At 45.2% G+C, this 19673-nt stretch overlaps 1 protein-coding gene across 1 annotated transcript; it reads left to right on the top strand.

The window, feature by feature from the left end:
• Window positions 1-3502: 3502 nt before the first annotated feature.
• g3bp1 (GTPase activating protein (SH3 domain) binding protein 1) lies at window positions 3503-12063 on the top strand. Its single transcript, XM_080900578.1, has 12 exons — window positions 3503-3661; window positions 7896-8012; window positions 8216-8297; window positions 8572-8745; window positions 8843-8933; window positions 9157-9250; window positions 9448-9697; window positions 9778-9882; window positions 10256-10373; window positions 10561-10686; window positions 10766-10875; window positions 10971-12063. The coding sequence occupies exons 2-12, from the start codon at window positions 7918-7920 to the stop codon at window positions 11217-11219; spliced, it is 1494 nt and encodes a 497-aa protein (XP_080756704.1). The 5' UTR covers window positions 3503-3661; window positions 7896-7917; the 3' UTR covers window positions 11220-12063.
• The last annotated feature ends 7610 nt before the right edge of the window (window positions 12064-19673 follow it).

The raw sequence follows: 19673 nt of genomic DNA, 5'->3' as shown, positions 1-19673 counted from the left end.
CCCAACACACCAACACTGCAAACAAATGTAGAAGTTGTACACCTGATATGAGAGTCTGATTCTGGTGGTAAACTTGGCATGAGGTAAAATATTAAATTTGTTTGGCTAAATGACCTCCTCAACATGTCTTTAAGTTCTCCAGAGGCCTGGTAATGAACTAAGCATTGATTCAGGTGTGTTGACCCAGGGTGATCTCTAAAACCTGCAGGACACAGGCCCTTGAGGCCTGGAGTTAAAATATGAGTAACTGTATTCCGTTACAGTTACCGTTTAAAAAGGTGGTATTTAGAATACAGTTACTTTGTTGAAATAAATGGATTACACTGCGGTACTCTCCTGTTTCATATTGTGGTGGGTCAGGACTGTTTGGGTTTTGTTTGACAGCTACGTTCTGTTGTTCCAGGCGGCAGCGTTACGGTTGCCATGGTTACAGGGCGACGCTCGCTCTCTCTCTCTCTGCGACTGTGTTTCTCCTGGGTGAGAGAGCGCCTTTTTGTTGTTGTGCTAAGCTAACAGGCAGAATGCTACAAGCTCTAAAGAATGTAGCCTCATGGGCAGTGTAGTCCGTGTTGCAGGGAGAATGGACCGCCATACACGTTATGCGTCTGTGAGCAAGAGGAGGGAGAAAAAGGAGAGTGGAAAAGTATGAGCAGTCATCCAGCAAAAACGGGAGCTGGAAGCATGTAAATATAATAGTAACCACTGCAGCCAAGAAGAGAGCCTGACGAGCCCAGTTGTAAGTAAGCTATTAAGACTAGACTGTACACTGTGTTCGTGTTTTCCTCCGAAAACAATAAGTTCCGTTGGAGCAGCCTTTCAACGCCTCTCTGTCTCTTGCAAGAAAAGGTGACCCACACAACAAAGTAAACTATTTTTCGGCTACGAGCGGACATGGACCCCGCCATATTAGTTAGGTCCCTTTACTAAGGTTCGGAGCCGCGGACCCTCGGTAATAGTAATAAATCACACAGCAATAGTACATTCACATAGTTGTAAAAAGCATAATATATTAAGTAATCCAAAGTATTCAGAATACGTTACTGTCATTGAGTAACGTAACGGAATACGTTACAGAATACATTTTGGGGCATGTATTCTGTAATGGAATACATTTTAAAAGCAATCTTCCCAACACTGCAAATATCCCTGGAAACTAACCCAAGTTGCTCTGTAGGGCATCCTGCTGGGTAGAACGACATGTCTTAGAAAAGGAACCAGTCCATTTTTCAAAGTCTCTGCTGCCATCTAGTGGTAAAGACTAATTTCTGTGTAACCTGGGCTTCTTTAAATGAAAGCAGAACAGCAAGTAAAAAGCTGGAATAAGAAGAATTCTACAGCACTTGTTAGCTTTTTGTTGTTGGTTCCTTTTAATTTGTTATATAATTACAGCTAAAGGTAAATTTGTTTTTATTAAAAAGCCATAAAAACCTTTTTTTTTTTTAATATGTTAAATGAACACAGTAAAAAAATAATGATGTTGCGACTGTACACAGTCTTTGAAAAAGAAATCTTGCTCCAAGGAAAAACTTTTTGGATGGCTGTTTTGGTACAGATTGGCAGAGCATCATATGTTATTGATATTATTTTGCACATATCCAAATGTTCTAATGATGAAAACAAATCAGTATATATTTGCATGTATCCTACATATGTGCTCACACCTGAGATTAAAGTTTAAAGCTATGAGTTAAATGAATCGTGAAATCTAAACAGAGATGTTAAATGTTGTACTCGGTCGTTTCCCTGCTTCAGAGGAAACCGAGTTGGTCAGTGCGTGCTTTGCACCGAACAATGACAGTATTGTCTGGTTCTCGCAGATAACCTGGATGGGCGGTGTGTCATTTCAAAAAGCTTTTGAATTGTTTGGGCCACCAGACGACGACAGCTGTGGTCACAAAAAGCCTTCTGGTCCTATGGAAGTGTACGGGACAACAACTCTCTGACCTCTGCTGGGTTTATGGTCTTACGGCCACTCATTTGGGGTCATACTCAATAAAATATTGAGGATTATTGTGGTATATTATGCCATGAGTTGTATGAGCCAATGAGTGTGCAGCTACACAGCCTGTCCCTCCCTACATGTTCACATGTGCCGCACTCCACAGTAATCAATCAAATAATCAGAGTTTTATGCACATAAAGCTCCAGGTGAACGACTCATCAAACGAGCGTCCAGATCCAAACGAAGCTCTGAGCTGGCGGATAAACACCGTGAGGCAGCAATCTGATCCTGCAAACGTCTGAGACATCTCAGTAAACCACAGTGAGACTCCACGCAGCAACACCCTCCTCTACCACACCAACCTTCTGCATGTCCTCCTTCACTACATCGATAAACCATCTGTTTTGCTGTCTTTGTGTCAGTACCAGTCTCCAAACCATCAATCACAGCATCACCTCAATCTTTAAACGTTCCCTTTCATTATTGCTGTTTACTTCTGTCACAAATCACCCCTAACATTCTCCTCCACCCACTCCACCCTGCTTGCACTCTATTCTTCACCTCTTTAGATGGTTGACCGCAGGTATTTAAGCTCATCCACCTTTGCTCCTTTCATGTTCACCTTTCCACCTGCATGCACATCTGATCACTCTGTCTGTACTCACAGGTGTCCTTGCACCACTCTCACACAACGCCACACTTCCTCTGTTACGACCCATCATCTGCTTTCTATAGCCCAACAAAGACACAGTGAAGCTCCTTCTGACCTTCTCTACACTTGCGCATCATGATGATGGGGGGGGGGGGGGGGAGATGGATGGGCACTAAAAATATTGAGGTAGCACAAAAAACAGAACACTGAAGTGGTGCAGTGGAGAGGAGGGGGTGATGATGGGAAATCGTGAGGGAAATACAAAGGGACACAATACGAATGGCAAGAACTGGAAATGCAGGAATAAAAAAAAAAAAACAAGTCGATGTCCAGCTGTCAGCTCATTTTATGGTGTCTTCCTCTCTCTTTTGCTCATGTTTATTAAAATTATAACCGACACAGAACAGAAAATGATAAATAAAGAAACTCTGCACTTGTATCGGTGAGATGAGGTTTATGGCTGCAGAAAAAGCCCCTCACTGGATCTTGAGTTTGGATTAGTTTGTTTAACAGTCCTAAAGCAGGCTGCATCCAGCTTCTTCTGATCTGAAAGGAGTGAAGCCCACATCTCGGTCCCACGGCCTCCTTTTATCACATTAAGCCGCTTAAAATGAATTAAAATCCGCATGATTGGATGACTCATTCGCTCCCAGGTTGGACAACAAAAGCCTTTGTCGCCCCCAGGCGGGGGTAAGCAACGGTACACTGCGAGCTAACAACAAAAACGGCAGTCGCCTGTTCACGAAACCATCGTACCGTCAACTGACACTGTGACGTTATTGGCACGCTCCGTGAACCCAGGCAGCGAGGAGACGCTTCCGGATTGGCTGTACGTAAGGGGCCGTTGCAGTCACGTTCAACTATTGGTGAATGAGTCGCGGAGCGTGAATATGATTGAGTAGCCGTCGCGTAGGCGGGCAGAATAGCACGTTCGGTTGTGGAACCGAGGCCGGTACTAAGCATTTCGGCACGTTGTGAAGCCGTTAGCGTTCAGGCAGCCGCTGCTGTGACTCTTAGACACTTCCTGTTTGTAAAGCGCAGTTTTGCCCAAAATAATTCACCAGGCGGTAAGTTACTCTTCTCTGTAATCTAATCCAACATTAGTGTGTGATTAGTTTATACTTGTGTTTTTTTATTAACTGGATCGCTCTTCCAGGCCGCGTCTACAGCCTGGTGTAGAAGGGGAGTTGCTGTTAGCAACCCTAATGACATTGTAACTAGAGTATAATTATATAATCGTGTATTACCTATACATTACAATATTTGAGTATTTTGAAATGCCATCGGATGGTGTAATAACTGTTATTGCGTGAAAAAGTCGAAATGCAGCTACCGGCTTGATTGTTTGGTCTCCAGGATATAGCCATCCCCCACATGTAGCTCTCTTTTAGCCGTGGCTTGGTCGTTACTGCCTCTTTTACCGCTCCATTTTGTCGTTTAATCCCTACATGTTAATTTAAATAAATAGTTTAAAGATCAATTTCGTGTTTGGTTCACCCTTCGGTCCCGGTTCGGAGCTGCTAGCAGGGCTCTCTCCGGCAGCAGCGGAGGGGTGGCCGGCCGGGACACGTGCTGCGGCCGCCGCTCGCCCTGCCTCGCTTTGGGAGCCGTGTGTTCGCTCAGTTTCCACAGCTTGGCTCCGGAGAGGGCCGTCTAGCGTGCCATGTGAACCCGGTTATCGATGGGGCAGTCCACTGAGGGTCGCGTGTAAGCCGGTGAGCGGCTCCAAGCAGCGGGCACGCCGCGGCCTTTGTGTGCGTGCAAGCGCGGTCCTTCACGCGGAGCCCGGATCGATAAGCTAGAGCCAGCTGGAAGCATTGGGGCACGTTTTTAGGCTAGCTGGGCTAGTCCACCTTAAAGCCTGGTGGACCAGGGAGGGCTGGGCGGTGTGTCACAGCAACAGATGGCTCGTGCTGTGTGTACAGGTGTGCACATTTATCTGCACAGCACTTTTCGGTGGAAGGTAGCGTGAAGGCCAGTGATCCCGTGTACTCCCGGTGTTAGCAGAGGGCTAAATTCTCTCTAACAAGAAGACACCTTCAACAGCAGGCTGAGGGAAGGCGGCCATCTTCCTTGGCTAGCCCAGGGGGTAAGGAGAAGGAAGACAAACTGTAGGAGTGCAGGGGTTAATTAATTAACCCAAAATGGATTTAAAGTTTATCAAATGTCCAAAGACATGAAAATGGGCAGAGAACAGACTTGTGTTACATACATTTGACTCTTTACCTTAACTGTATGTGAATCAGCTATACCTACATCAGCTTGCAGGCCTCAGATTCCTGTTGTAGGCCAATGAAGACCCAGGTAAAGAGCACTTCAGGTTTCACATTTCCAGTAACAGCAGACATGAAACATCCAGGGATGCCTGCAGACGGTATTGTATAAAGACCAGGAAGCATGCTCGAGCAGGATATCCAAGGTATGGTTAAGCTCACCTAAGATAGGTTTAATCTTAAGCATCAGGTTTTATAGGATTAGAAATGAGTCAGAGGGATGGCTCAAAATCGAGGGAGAGTGGATACACTGGGCAAAGGATGAAGATGGAGCTGCTAGGTGGGAGGACAAGAGGAAAATCTCAGAGGAGGTTCCTAGTTGTAATGCATGGGTAGGCAACTCCAGGCCTCAAGGGCCAGTGTCCTGCAGGTTTTAGATCTCACCCTGGGTCAACACACCTGAATCAAATGATTAGTTCATTACCAGGCCTCTGGAGAACTGTTGAGGAGGTCATTTAGCCATTTGAATCAGCTGTGTTGGATCAACAACACATCTAAAACCTGCAGGACACTGGCCCTTGAGGCCTGGAGTTGCCTACCACTGGTGTAGTGAAACAGATGATGATGCTGGGATAGAGATGGAGAAAGATGTTGGGGTGTGGGAGTAGGAGACCATTGTGCCTTCACTGGTTTTGGGAAACAAGCGAGAGATGCATTAAAGAAAATTTCTATCAATTTATTTAAATAAAAGAGATTAAAAGTATATGAGTCACTAGCGCTTCATTACATCTGTCGCTCTGCGATGACCAGCAGCAGTCACCGTCATGCCTGGATTACATTTTCCCTGATATCGGTCTTCGGTCACATTTATGTCTTGATGAAATCTTTCCCTGTGCTTGTTGACAGAAACATGAGTCTTGAATCATCTGATGAGCTGTTTCACACTCACGATTTGTGATTCTCTGCTTTCACTCTGCGTCCACGAGTGTTTTGTGTGCTGCGGATTCAGTATCAGTTCAGTTCAGGGGCAACAAATACACCTCCTTTTATTCTGCCTTCACTTTTCTGGAGAGCAAACTTGTTAAACACTGAAATACCTTACCGTCTTTTTATTTTTATTTATTATTTTTTTGTTTAAGTCAGCTAAAAAAAAACTAGGCTTGTTTGAAGAAAACATTTTTTAAAATTTGAAATCTGGAATCGAAATTCATGAAAGCACAGCTGAACGAAGCCCAGCAGCAAAATACTCGTTGGCCGGTGTAATCTGCACAACCTTCCAAATGTAATACTTGTAGTACTTTGATTTTTGTTTGATTTTACTCAAGTTGGACAGTCTGCACACTGTGTACAGTTCAAAGCAACAAAGTTCAGATCAACATGAATTGTGATTTAGGATGTTTGTGCTGGCCACCTGTGTCACCACCACCTGTCAGAGGCCACGCCCCTAATAATGCAAACCCTAGTCCAGTTGGAACAGCTTTTATAAAGGTAGAACTCGTCTATAGAGACCACAAACTAGTTTGTTTCAGGCTGTAAACATGTTCATTTTAACTGAGTTGCTGCTGGAGCCCCTGCTGGATGCTATAGGAACTGCAGGTTGTAGTTCTTGGTTCGGTAAGGCTAACTGGGCTTAGAACAGCAGCTGCTCGATACACAGGATATCATAACAGATGTTCATCACCGTTGTTTCAGTTGATGTTGAAATCAGGTTTATTTAATATCATTACTCAGACTTTGTTGATTTATTAAACCTAAAAAAACATTAAATAGATATTGGACAACAGAACACGGATTAAAGCCAAAACTGTTACTGAAATAAACATTAGATGCTAACACATTGTCCGTGTTGCGCTTTCTTTGTCCTATTGTTGGAGTTTTACACTGAGAGAGGTTAGCGGGTAGAGTCGGCGAGTAGCTCATGTAGCAGCCGTGGTTTCTGTCTAAAAATATCCCGACGAGGAGGCCAAGCAGGCTGCCGGCTTCACAGGTGGATACCCTGGAAATGTTTTTAGCAGAGACTCTCAAATAAAAGCCACCAGCTCTTTCTGTCACAGTAAAGTGACCCAGCTGGTTGTTTCCTGTGGTTCATTTCCATTCAGCGTGAAAGAAGGACCTTGGGATTGATTGTTGAGGAATTCACAGCAGAAATGACTTTTTCCAGTCTTCCTTATAGACTCCATTCATGTTGCTACAGTGAGAAAATCTACCAGTAGAGGCACGAAGCAGGCAATCCATCGAGTCTGACGAGCCCTGCAGCTTTCTGTGGAAAAATCCTGAGTGGGTCTCATTTTAAAAACTGCAAATGTTCAAGAAACAGGGAAAGTATGCAGGTCTGTCTGAGCATGCCAGGCGTGTCTGTGGAGCGCAGCAAGCTTCCTGCTTCTGACGCCTGTTTGCATCGTAGTTGTCATAGTACAGGAAAGGTAGAACACATCTGAACAAGCCATAGTCTGCAACCATTCCAAAACATAGTCAACGTTTGTGCAGTTTCCCGTGGACGATGTGCTATCTGCCACAGAAGAAACAGTTTTTTAATAAGACTTTCAGCATAAATTCAGGTGTGTCAGAAAGTAGGGCTGTGCGATATGACCAAAATCTCATATCCCAATGTAAGACACTTATCGTCCCGAATTTTTTCTTTTTTTTTTCTTTTTACATTTTCTGCTAATTCTGTGGGTTAGTGTCCACGCCCTGTGAAAATCGTCTCCAGGGCCGTTTTCACATCGGTGCACACAGACGAGGCAGAATGGGTCAGCTCTGCTGAATACAGGCGTCACAAACACGTAGAGGCCGAGGCTGAAACGCGATGAGTCGGTCTGCATGAGCAGCTCATCAGCACCTGAAACAAAGTTCCTCTACCCCACGGGGTCTGCTGCTCTGAATGATCAATGTTTAAGAGACTACTGAGCTCAGAATGACTTCATTGAGCAGATTTCTCAGTCTGTGCAGTCCTCATGTCTCCATGTTTGTGGCACTAAAACGTCCATGATGAATTTGTTCACAGCTGTCGGGATGAGCGGAGCTTTCTTTGTTTGTAGTGATATCATTTGGCCTGTTGCTGATCTCAGCCTGCTCTTTCTCTCTGCAGAGATTTCAAGTTGACCAAAGAAATGGTGATGGAGAAGCCAAGTGCCCAGCTGGTCGGGCGAGAGTTTGTCCGACAGTATTACACACTCCTGAACCAGGCCCCCGACTACCTGCACAGGTACAGCCGGCAGCTGTTTGTCTGTCAAATCAAATCAAATCACTTTTATTGTCACATCACATGTGCAGGTACACTGGTACAGTACATGCGAGTGAAATTCTTGTCAGCATACGAGGGAGTGACTGAAGCGTCACGCGCTCGCCCGCTGTCTTTGTAAATGTCTTCCTGCACACACTAAATCCGTCTCTGCTGTTTGCACTCAGGTTTTATGGAAAGAACTCATCCTACGTGCACGGTGGCCTGGACAGCAACGGCAAACCGGCGGAGGCCGTTTACGGACAATCTGTAAGTAAAGTGGCAGGCTGTAGCTTTAAGGTCAATTCCAAAGAGCTAGAAGGATGTAACTGTACTACAAAGTAATATGTTATAGTTACAGCTTACATTAAAACACACACACGCAGGCTAATTTCAGACGAGGCTGGCCCATCCTGAATGATAAGCTGAACGAGGTGGCGTCCTCTGATTGACGTCTGACCACAAGCGTGAAGTTGGTTTGAGTTCATAGCTTTTAGGTTTGGGCGCGGGAAGTCTGACTCAGCCTGTCTGTTCTCTTTTCCAGGAGATCCATAAGAGGGTGATGGCTCTGAGCTTCCGAGATTGTCACACCAAGATCAGACACGTGGACGCTCACGCCACCCTGAATGAGGGTGTGGTGGTGCAGGTGATGGGCGAGCTGTCCAACAACATGCAGCCCATGAGGAAATTCATGCAGACCTTCGTGCTGGCGCCCGAGGTCAGTTCTTCCATCGGGCCTTCAGCCTGTTATCATGTGATCTGTGACATGAACCCGCAGTAGAAAGTGTTGATTGATGGGTTTTCCTTTCCTTCAGGGAACCGTTGCAAACAAATTCTACGTCCACAACGACGTGTTCCGTTACCAGGACGAAGTGTTCGGCGACTCCGACTCTGAGCCGCCTGAGGGTGAGAACACATCTAGTTCTGTTTTTGTTGTGATTCATGACTCTTTCAGAGATCAGATTAAGAAATCCTGAACATGTCTGATCGGTTAAATGGGGATGAAAATATTCGGGTAGTGAGTTGAGTGTTTTCAGAGCAGAGGTGGAGGAAGTTTAGCGTTGCTGCTGTTAGTACAGCCGCAGTCTCGCGCAGATATTTAATGTTACGTACGTGTTTTGGTTTTCAGAGTCCGAGGACGAGGTGGAGGAGCTGGAGGAGAGGGTTCCCTCCCCTGACGTGGCTCCCGAGGAGTCGGCTCCTTTCTACGACCCAGCAGCTTGGTATGTGATCGAAGCGCGCTGAAGAGTCTCGCGTTCTTGTCGAGGTTTAAACTTGAATATTTAAACGCACAGAACACAGCTGCACCCGGGTTGTGGAAGAGGAAGATGATGTCACAGTTTTATTTACTGGAGTTCTAAAGCAAACTGCCACAAGTAGCGTTTTCAGTGAAGTGAACTTCTCTCTTCTTTGCTTCCAGTTCAGAGCCAGCCGTTCCTGGTGACGAGGAGGAAGCGGTGGCGGCAAGCCCAGAGCCAGAGCAGGAAGCAGAGAAGGAGGCCGAGGCAGTGGCGGTGGAGCTGAAGCCCGAGACGAAGCCGGACACGCAGACAGACGTGCACACAGGTGACGAGCAGACAGAGAAAAGCCCTGCCACCGCCACACCATCCGCTACAGAAGCTGTCGCTGCACCTGCCGAGCCCGCCCCCGCCGCCCCGGAGGAAAACAGGGTAGGTGGTTGTGTGGCGGCGTTTATGAATTGGGTTAAGTGGCAAACACGAGGATCTGATTTCTTTCCTTTGTCTTGCAGCCGTTCTCCTGGGCGTTGGTCACCAGTAAGAACCTCCCTCCCAGCGGGGCTGTCCCTGTCTCAGGAATCCCTCCCCATGTCGTCAAAGTCACCCCCACAGCACCGGTGAGTCCCTGTTCTCCCTCAGAACCCTGCTCAGGCTTTATGTCGCAGGTGTGGGTTCAGAAGTGCCGTGATGCTCTGAATGAACATTCATGTCAAATATTAGCAAATATGATAAAGTCTCACACAAAGACTTTGATTTCTCAACATTTTTCTGGAAATGGCTGTCCTTTTACTCTTTGGCAGCAGGTGTCACTATTTTAAAAGCAGATTTAATCTCAGTTTATGATGCAATCGCTTCTCTTGGGTAACACTGAGAAGATGATGGCAGAGCTCTGAGAGCTAGCTTCTGCCAGCAGCACGTTTGTGATGATAATCAGAGCCTCGAGTCCAGAAAACAAACTTTTTGTTTTAAAATGCGTTTCGACTCTTATAGCCCAGAGCTGAAGTGAAGTCAGAGTCCCAGACACCAGCACAGAGACCACAGAGAGACCAGAGGTCAAGGGAACAGAGGCCGGGAGGTCCTCCGCCTACTCACAGAGGCCCCAGACCAGGTACGCATAGTCCCGTCAGCAGCAGGCCTTTATTGTAAACCAGAGGTAACATCACGAAGCACCTCGGCTGCAAAGATGTCCCTGGCTGATTTGTGACAGCGGGGTCTCCTCGATGTGTTTGGATTTGTTATTTTTTGCTGAACACAGAGAAGCTGTATCTGAAAAGGACTCTTCTTGTTTGTCTCAGCTCGAGAAGGAGAGCAGGGTGAGTCGGAGGGGCGCCGGGTGGTCCGGTATCCCGACGCACACCAACTCTTTGTGGGGAATGTGCCTCACGACGTGGACAAGAACGAACTGAAGGAGTTCTTTGAGCGTGAGTTGGGTTGTGTGAAACTTTGTTTTTTCTTTTGTTTGTAGGTGTAAAATCTGACTGTTTTTACCGCGTCTTTCAGAGTACGGGACGGTCCTGGAGCTCAGGATCAACAGCGGAGGGAAGCTTCCAAACTTTGGCTTTGTGGTGTTTGACGACTCTGAGCCCGTCCAGAAGATTCTCAGTAACAGGGTGAGCTTTTTGATGCTTTCAGCCGAGGAGCTTCACGCTCAGCTGTTTGTGTCTTGGCCCGTGACAACCGCCTTAATGCCTCTTTTCTCCTTCAGCCCATCAAGTTCCGAGGCGACGTACGCCTGAACGTGGAGGAGAAGAAAACCCGGTCAGCCAGAGAGGGCGACAGGCGGGACGCCAGGCCTCGGGGCCCCGGCGGCCCCGGCGGGCCCAGAGAGCGGGTTGGGGGCAGCGGGGGACCCCGGGGCCCCTCTGCCCGCGGAGGCACGTCACAGAAACCCAGCTTTGGCTCCGGACGGGGCGCCGGACCCAGCGAGGGACGCTACCCTGCCCCCCGCCAGTGAGGCTCCCGGCCTCTGAACCTGAGTTCATTACTGTCATTTACCTGAGCAGGTGTGTGCCTGCCGCAGCAGGAGCTGATTGGACACGGCCAAATTCTCTGCTCCGCTCCTGGGAAGGAAAAGCGAGGAACTCTGTGCGGTCGTGGTTCCTCGTCGTTTCCCTCCTGGTGCATGAGCGTCAAAACAGGTTTCAGTAATCAACGCAGGTTTAGTCGAGAGCTCTGCCCGCTCCTTCCTGCTGATTTCAGCAGCATGTGTCTCTCCTGAAGATGGCTGCCTCTTCCTCCTCCCCGGATGCCCTCCACTCCAGCCTCCTCCTCCCCCTCACCTCCTGATTTGAGGACGTCGCACTCATTTCTCCCATCGTCTCCTCCTCCTCTTCTTCTTTGAACTCCACCAACACGTATTATTTGGACTCTTGTTGTTTTTCATGCTGAACTTGAATTTATTAAACAAATCAAAACATGCAAACACATAAAAAAGGGTAAATACTACTTGAATTGGGGATAATGAACCCAGAGGTTAGGTGTTGTTTTTCGCGTTCTCTCCCTGTTTCTTAAAGGAACGTGTACTTTACTGCTTGGGCAATCCTGTGTATTGCTGCCACCATTGTATCTAGCGATGGATCTGTCTTATTTTTTTTCTATCAGGTCAAGAGCTGAACTATAGTGGTTTTATTTGAGTAATAATAATGTTGGCTTGTAATATGTGGATTGACAGACGTGTCTGAATGGAGCATGTTTCCAAACCCGTTGTTAGGCTTCTACCGATGCACTTCATTTGTCATGTTTAAAGCGAGCTCACCGGCCAACGAGAGAACTAAATTAAAGTGAATTACTGTTTTGAACGTTGTTTCAGAGCTTGTTTTCAGTCTGTGGACGGATGCACGGGGAGTTAAATGTGTTTGAGGAAGGCAGCACGTGTCCGTGTCCAGGAACATGGACGCTTTAAGCAGGCGACGCTTTAATACTGATCTTTTTCTTTTTATGCCTTTAATTGATTTTAAAAAAAAAAGTGAGTTTTATCTTCACTTAATCCAGAAACTATAAATTATTCATTTAAACCATAACAAGGCCAAGGTCTATGGACATGTGTGACAATGTTCATTTGACCAGCTGGTTAACACAGCAGCAGCGACATTCGGCTCCCTCCAATGGTGCGTCTGGAGGAAGACGAACTTCACCCTGATTACCAAAATCCGCCTGTACCACACACTTGTAATTCTTCTCTATGGATCAGAGATCTGGGTCATCCTCAAGCCCGAACTCAACAAGCTCGAGTTCTTCCAAATGTGCCGTTTGCGTCAGATTCTCCGAGCATCCCTCTGTGACCGGCGCAGCAACAGCGCGATACATAGTCAATGTCACCAGCAGCCCTCGATAGAAGAGCTTTTTTGGTTTGGCCGCGTCTGCTGCATGAGCAATCATCGCCCCCAAGAAGACTTGGATCGAGCAAATTGAAGACTATCTTAAACGACAACATCTAACCCTTAAAGCAAGCAAAGGTCAAGGTCTGGAAGTGCATTGTTGACCAAGATGGAAACCCTACGACACCCACAGAGACATATTGGCTTCGTGGATGACCTCCCCTACCGACTGCCAGCTAGGGACAAAAGAAGGAGAAGAGCAGGTTAACGCTGGTTTATGAAAGCAAGGTTTCATCAGTCATGGCGGTAACAGCAATACATGCAGTTCACTGTGAAAGGCCGTGGTCATCGACAGGTAAAACTTCTCCATACATTTCATCACAAGTCCCTCCACAGGTGATCAGGTGATGGTCGCCATCACAACGACAGGAAGTCACAGTGGCAGTGTGAACAGCAGTATCCATTTCTGTACTGACCGGTTTGACCTGGGCTGCTTTAACGAGTCCGCTCTCCTCACACCACCTCTGAACAACACGACGTCATCGTCCAACTTGTTTGTAATAAAGATGTGAATAACAGACGTAAGAAATGTTTGTTTTTTTTTTCTATTCTCAAACTGCTCTCCCTTAGGAGCTCAGTCTGGGAGGAGTTCTTTTTTTCTCCTCTTTCTTGTATGTATTGTGGATTTCACTGATTTTCATACCTCTGACCTCTTCCCAATGTGATGTTTGTGTAATCTATATATGGTCAGAAGGGGTGCTCATGTTGGCACTGGCTGAAGCTAGCAGCCTTAACCTACCCAATTTCTTTCGGGATCAATGAAGTATAATCAATCAATGTTTCGAATAAATAAGCGGTGTTGGGGCTGTGCTGGTCTGCAGGGTGACCTTAGAATTCAATTCAATTTTATTTATATAGCGCCAAATCACAACAAAAATCGCCTCAAGGCGCTTCATAGATACAGAGAAAACCCCAACAATCATATGACCCCCTATGAGCAAGCACTTTGGCAACAGTGGGAAGGAAAAACTCCCTTTTAACAGGAAGAAACCTCCGGCAGAACCAGGCTCAGGGAGGGGCGGCCATCTGCTGCGACCGGTTGGGGTGAGAGAAGGAAGACAGAATAAAGACATGCTGTGGAAGAGAGACAGAGGTTAATAACATGATTCAATGCAGAGAGGTCTGTTAATACATAGTGAGTGAGAAAGGTGACTGGAAAGGAAAAACTCAATGCATCATGGGAATCCCCTGGCAGCCTACGTCTATTGCAGCACAACTAAGGCCCAACTATATGCTTTAGCAAAGAGGAAAGTTTTAAGCCTAATCTTAAAAGTAGAGATAGTGTCTGTCACCCGAATCCAAACTGGAAGCTGGTTCCACAGAAGAGGGGCCTGAAAACTGAAGGCTCTCCCTCCCATTCTACTTTTAAATACTCTAGGAACAACAAGTAGGCCTGCAGAGCGAGAGCGAAGTGCTCTAATAGGGTGATATGGTACTACAAGGTCATTAAGATAAGATGGGGCCTGATTATTTAAGACCTTGTATGTGAGGAGCAGGATTTTGAATTCAATTCTGGATTTAACAGGAAGCCAATGAAGGGAAGCCAAAACAGGAGAAATATGCTCTCTCTTTCTAGTCCCTGTCAGTACTCTTGCTGCAGCATTTTGGATTAGCTGAAGGCTTTTCAGTGAGTTTTTTGGACATCCTGATAATAATGAATTACAGTAGTCCAGCCTGGAAGTAATAAATGCATAAACTAGTTTTCCAGCGTCACTCTGAGACAGGATATTTCTAACTTTAGAGATGTTGCGCAAATGGAGGAAAGCAGTCTTACATATTTGTTTAATATGTGCGTTGAAGGACATATCCTGGTCAAAAATGACTCCAAGGTTCCTCACAGTGTTACTGGAGGCCAAGGTAATGCCATCCAGAGTAAGAATCTGGTTAGATACCATATTTCTAAGATTTTCAGGGCCAAGTACAATAACCTCAGTTTTATCTGAATTAAGAAGCAGAAAGTTAGCGGCCATCCAGGTCTTTATGTCTTTAAGACATTCCTGCAGTTTAACTAATTGGTGTGTGTTATCTGGCTTCATAGATAGATAGAGCTGGGTGTCATCTGCATAGCAGTGAAAATGTATGCTATGTCTTCTAATGATGCTGCCTGGGGGAAGCATGTATAGTGTAAACAGAATCGGTCCTAGCACTGAACCCTGTGGAACTCCATAATTAACCTTAGTGTGTGAAGAGGACTCTCCATTTACATGTACAAACTGGAGTCTATTAGATAGATATGATACAAACCACTGCAGCACAGTACCTGTAATACCTACAGCATGTTCTAATCGCTCTAATAGGATATTATGGTCGACAGTATCGAATGCTGCACTAAGGTCTAGCAGGACAAGCACAGAGATGAGTCCACTGTCAGAGGCCATAAGAAGATCATTTGTAACCTTCACTAAAGCTGTTTCTGTGCTGTGATGAACTCTGAAACCTGACTGAAACTCTTCAAATAACCCATTCCTCTGCAGATGATCTGTTAGCTGTTTGACAACTACTCTTTCAAGGATTTTTGATATGAAAGGAAGGTTGGAGATTGGCCTATAATTAGCTAAGACTGCTGGGTCTAGAGATGGCTTTTTGAGTAAAGGTTTAACTACAGCCAACTTGAAGGCCTGTGGTACATAGCCGATTATTAGAGACAGGTTGATCATATTTAAGATCGAAGAATTAATTAATGGCAGGACTTCTTTGAGCAGTTTTGTAGGAATGGGGTCTAAAAGACACGTTGATGGTTTGGAGGAAGTAATTATTGAAGTTAACTCAGAAAGATCAATTAGAGAAAAAGAGTCTAACTTAACATCAATTGTACTAAGAGTAGCTGTAGATAATATTACATCTGTGGGATGATTACTGGTAATTTTTTCTCTAATGATAAAAATTTTATTTGTGAAGAAGTTCATGAAGTCATTACTAGTTAACGTTAAAGGGATGGTTGTTTGTAATAAAGATGTGAATAACAGACGTAAGAAATGTTTGTTTTTTTTCTATTCTCAAACTGCTCTCCCCTAGGAGCTCAGTCTGGGAGGAGTTCTTTTTTTCTCCTCCTCTTTCTTGCATGTAGAGCTCTGACTTTTTGTCAGCCTGGCTACAGTGCTGAAGAGAAACCTGGGGTTGTTCTTATTTTCTTCAATCTGTGATGAATAGTAAGATGTTCTGGCTTTGCGGAGGACTTTCTTATAAAGCAACAAACTATTTCTCCAGGCTAAATCATGATCCTCTAAATTTGTGACACGCCATTTCCTCTCCAGCTTACGAGTCATCTGCTTTAAGATACGTGTTTGAGAATTATACCACGGAGTCAGGTACTTCTGATTTGAGATCTTAGTTTTCACAGGAGCTACAGTATCCAGAGTCGTACGTAGTGAGGAGGTGAAATTATTAACAAGATAATCGACCTCTGTTGGAGTAGCGTTCAGATAGCTACTCTGCTCTGTGTTGGTACAGGGCATCGAAGATGATAAGAAGATGCTTTGGACCAGAAAATGTTTCAGATTTTAGGACCACTTGAATCCAGATGAAGGCTGGCTGACTCCCAGCAGTATTCCTGGAAATGCAGTGGGCTAGATGAATCTTTGCCAGGCTGATTCTAGCCCCTGGACCTTATGTTTGACACCCCTGATCTACATGATGCGAGGGAGCGATGCTGACCTATTAAATAAATTTGGTGTCTTTGTCCTCAAGAAATTCCACATAAAACCTACAGAGGACAAATAGACCAGAAAAACAATAAAAAAGCACAAACAGATTCATTTATTCATCCATGTTTATGGGGGAAGCGATTATAGAGACAATCTCCAGCTCTCCTCTGCTGTCGTGTAGGATTAAACTGTGATTATTATTTTATTTTTTATTTTTTTACATGTCTGTCATTTTAGAAATTGATCGTCTACAAAACTCCACAAAGAAAACGTATTAAAAATGAAACGTTGATTTCATTCACTGGGATCTGTTCAAAGAACAAACCTAGAAGATTAAAATTTAGAGCAGGTACTTTATTACCTGCCAGCTCCTCTACCTGACACTTTAATAACCAGAGGGGTGCAGTGTTTTTAAGGTGGTACCAGAAAGCATGTCCAATGTCCAATATTCATCCAGTGACACTAATGGAGCCCAAACTCAGCTCAGTTTGAATAAATCACCTTTAAGTTGGTAAACAAAACCACCAGGAGACAGCTTCCTGTCAGTGTGCTCCTCTCTGCCTCCTGTCAGACCTCTGTCACCTTCACACCTGCTCGTTTGTTTCTGCAGCCGCCCTCCAGCTGACGTGCATTATACATCAGAGACTTGCCCTCTTGCCGCTTATCAAAACTTCCACTTCACGCCCTCCTCGCTCTGAGATCCAGAGCTGAGCAGCTGTGGAGTTGCCGTCCCGCTGCTGACACTGATCTCTGACTTCTCTGTGGAAGCCAGTCTTTAATTTGAGGCGGTCAGAGTGAAGCTGTGCTGCTTTTAGGAGTTGAGCAGATTCACCTTTTATCTAAATGATACATGACACGCATCATGTAAGAAAACAGGAAATCTGAGAGTGTCCAAAACCTGTCTGTTGAAAGAATCTTTCCAAGCACCAATCAACAAGAGCACATATTTCGATTTTACCCAGTAGAGCTGGCGGATCAGTGACTGGCCAGATAAATGAGACCATTAATGAGTGGTTATTTACAAAGGTTTGCATCCCTTGGCACAAAAATTGCAATCATCATCATCACCACCACCACTGATTCCGAGTCATTAAAACCCAGTGTGGTGTATCAGACAGCCTGATGTGCCAGAGCTGCACATTCATGAAACTCTGACAACTTTGTTTTAGTATTAATGTGACCAACACGTCTTTAATGACCCTGCATGAGCTTTAAAGGAATAATGGTGCCATTACTGATACCAGATTAAGTTCATATATTACAGTGTGGTATCATTACAGACCTTGAGTTCAGCTGGTTTGGATCGCGTTGGGTCAGTGTGTGTGTGTGTGTGCAGTCCCTCCATGATGTTTGGGACAAAGACACGTTTGTCTTTGAGGGAGCCCTCTGCTCACAGTGTGGAGGTTTCACTCAAACACACTGAGCAGACACAATTAAAACACACAGTCCTCACTTTAAAGTCAGTCACTCTCATACACAGTCCCCATCATTCAGGCCATCCCAGTGTTTGGGATTCCTCAGGTGGGCTTTATTCATGCGCGGACTGTCATTGGCTCCCTGAATTTAAATCTGCAGCAGGACAAGAGAAACAAGAGCGTTTCTCCAAGCCAAAACAAGGGGGCTGAAATCAGTTGACTTAAATCCAACTGAGCATGAAACTTCAGTTTAATTCAATTTATTTCATTTATTTAGCATCAATTCACAGCAACAGTAACCTCAAGATGCTTTATATTTAAAGGTAAAGAACCCACAGTGATTCTGGTCACGGCAGATGGCCCCGCCCCTCCCTGAGCCTGGTTCTGCTGGAGGTTTCTTCCTGTTAAAAGGGAGTTTTTCCTTCCCACTGTCGCCAAAGTGCTTGCTCATAGGGTGTCATATGAGTGTTGGGTTTTTGTCTGTATGTATTATTGTAGGGTCTACCTTACAATATAAAGCACCTTGAGGCAACTGTTGTTGTGATTTGGTGCTGTATAAATAAAGTTGAATTGAATTAATCAGGTAGCCCCCTATGAGCAGCTTTAACAGAAAACAGACTCTGAATATACAAGCATGTCTGTCAGGGAGTTTTTAATGTTTTATTTGCTTATGCTTCAAAAGTTATGTTATACATATTTCACCAGACAGTTTTCTGTAGAAACAGGAAGCTGACCCTGTGACACTGACAAGAGACCAGCACAGAAATACATATCCGCAGAAGTTGACTTGCATTATATTATTCTTAGAAATTGACCTGCAACACACATACTCTGTGACACACACACACACACACAGCTTGCATGCAGACAGACATCAGGACCTGCGTAACAGGAAATGTGATTATATTTGCATATTGACGATGTAACCTATAAAAATAAACGAATACTTCAGTTCGGTGTGATTTGCTCTGAGCTTTTCACCCGTGCAGCACGTTAACCTACACAAGTGTCTCATTGTTGTTTATTCACCTGACTGTTTGTTAACTGTAAATCTCTGACAATGTCTGTGCCCAGTTTCTGGTCCTGTTAGTAAAACAGTCGTGTTGACGCAGATCCACTCACTGTGATTTAACAGCTCGTACTGCACACACACACACACACACACACACACACACACACACACACACACACACACACACACACACACACACACACACACACACACACACACACACACACACAGCCTAAACCTAACCATAACCTAACTGTAACCCTGACACTAAACCACATTCTGAGCCTCAAAGATGCCTTCAAACTTGGGCATTTGGTCCCCATAAGGGCTGTTAGTCCCCACAAGTATAGTAAACGTCCAATTTTTGGACACACACACAGAGGATCATTTCTCAGCACCGTGCTGGGCGGAGTCTCGAGACATATAAGAGGTGCTCCCATCGACATGATTAGCATAGATTTCCTGTTGAAACCAGCTCGCCTGACACTTCATGAAGCTGGAGTGTATAGACTTCATCTGTCCCTGTGACTGAGGGATCCTGAGAACAAGCCCCTCCCTCCCTCCCAGGCACAGTTTCTATAACAGTGTGAAAAGTTGACCTTCAGACGCTCGGCTGTGGGTCTGCCACACTCGGGGTCCTTCATACTCGGCCTGACCTCAAGTCTATGCAGCTCTGCATGCTGCCGGGGGAACATCCTGCTTTCACTCACACTGGAGATCAAGAAGACAGTTTACAGGAAGGTTTTTTTTTTTTTTAAATATAAAGATGCTTAAAATGTTCCTTGAACATTTGATTAAAACATTTTATCACAAACATTATAACGATCATTAGAACTTTCTAAACAGTTTCTCCTTTTTAAGGCCTGAACATGATTCACTGAGATACAGAATTCAGTTAAGCTGTGTGATTAGACTCTGATGAGCCATCAAAGCAGAGCCGCATCCTCAGGAGTGTAGACA

This window comes from Rhamphochromis sp. 'chilingali' (genome assembly GCF_963969265.1).
Source record: "Rhamphochromis sp. 'chilingali' genome assembly, chromosome: 13".
NCBI lineage: Eukaryota > Metazoa > Chordata > Actinopteri > Cichliformes > Cichlidae > Rhamphochromis > Rhamphochromis sp. 'chilingali'.
The sequence above is the reverse complement of the archived record's forward strand: the minus strand, read 5'-3'. Positions and strand labels throughout refer to the sequence as shown.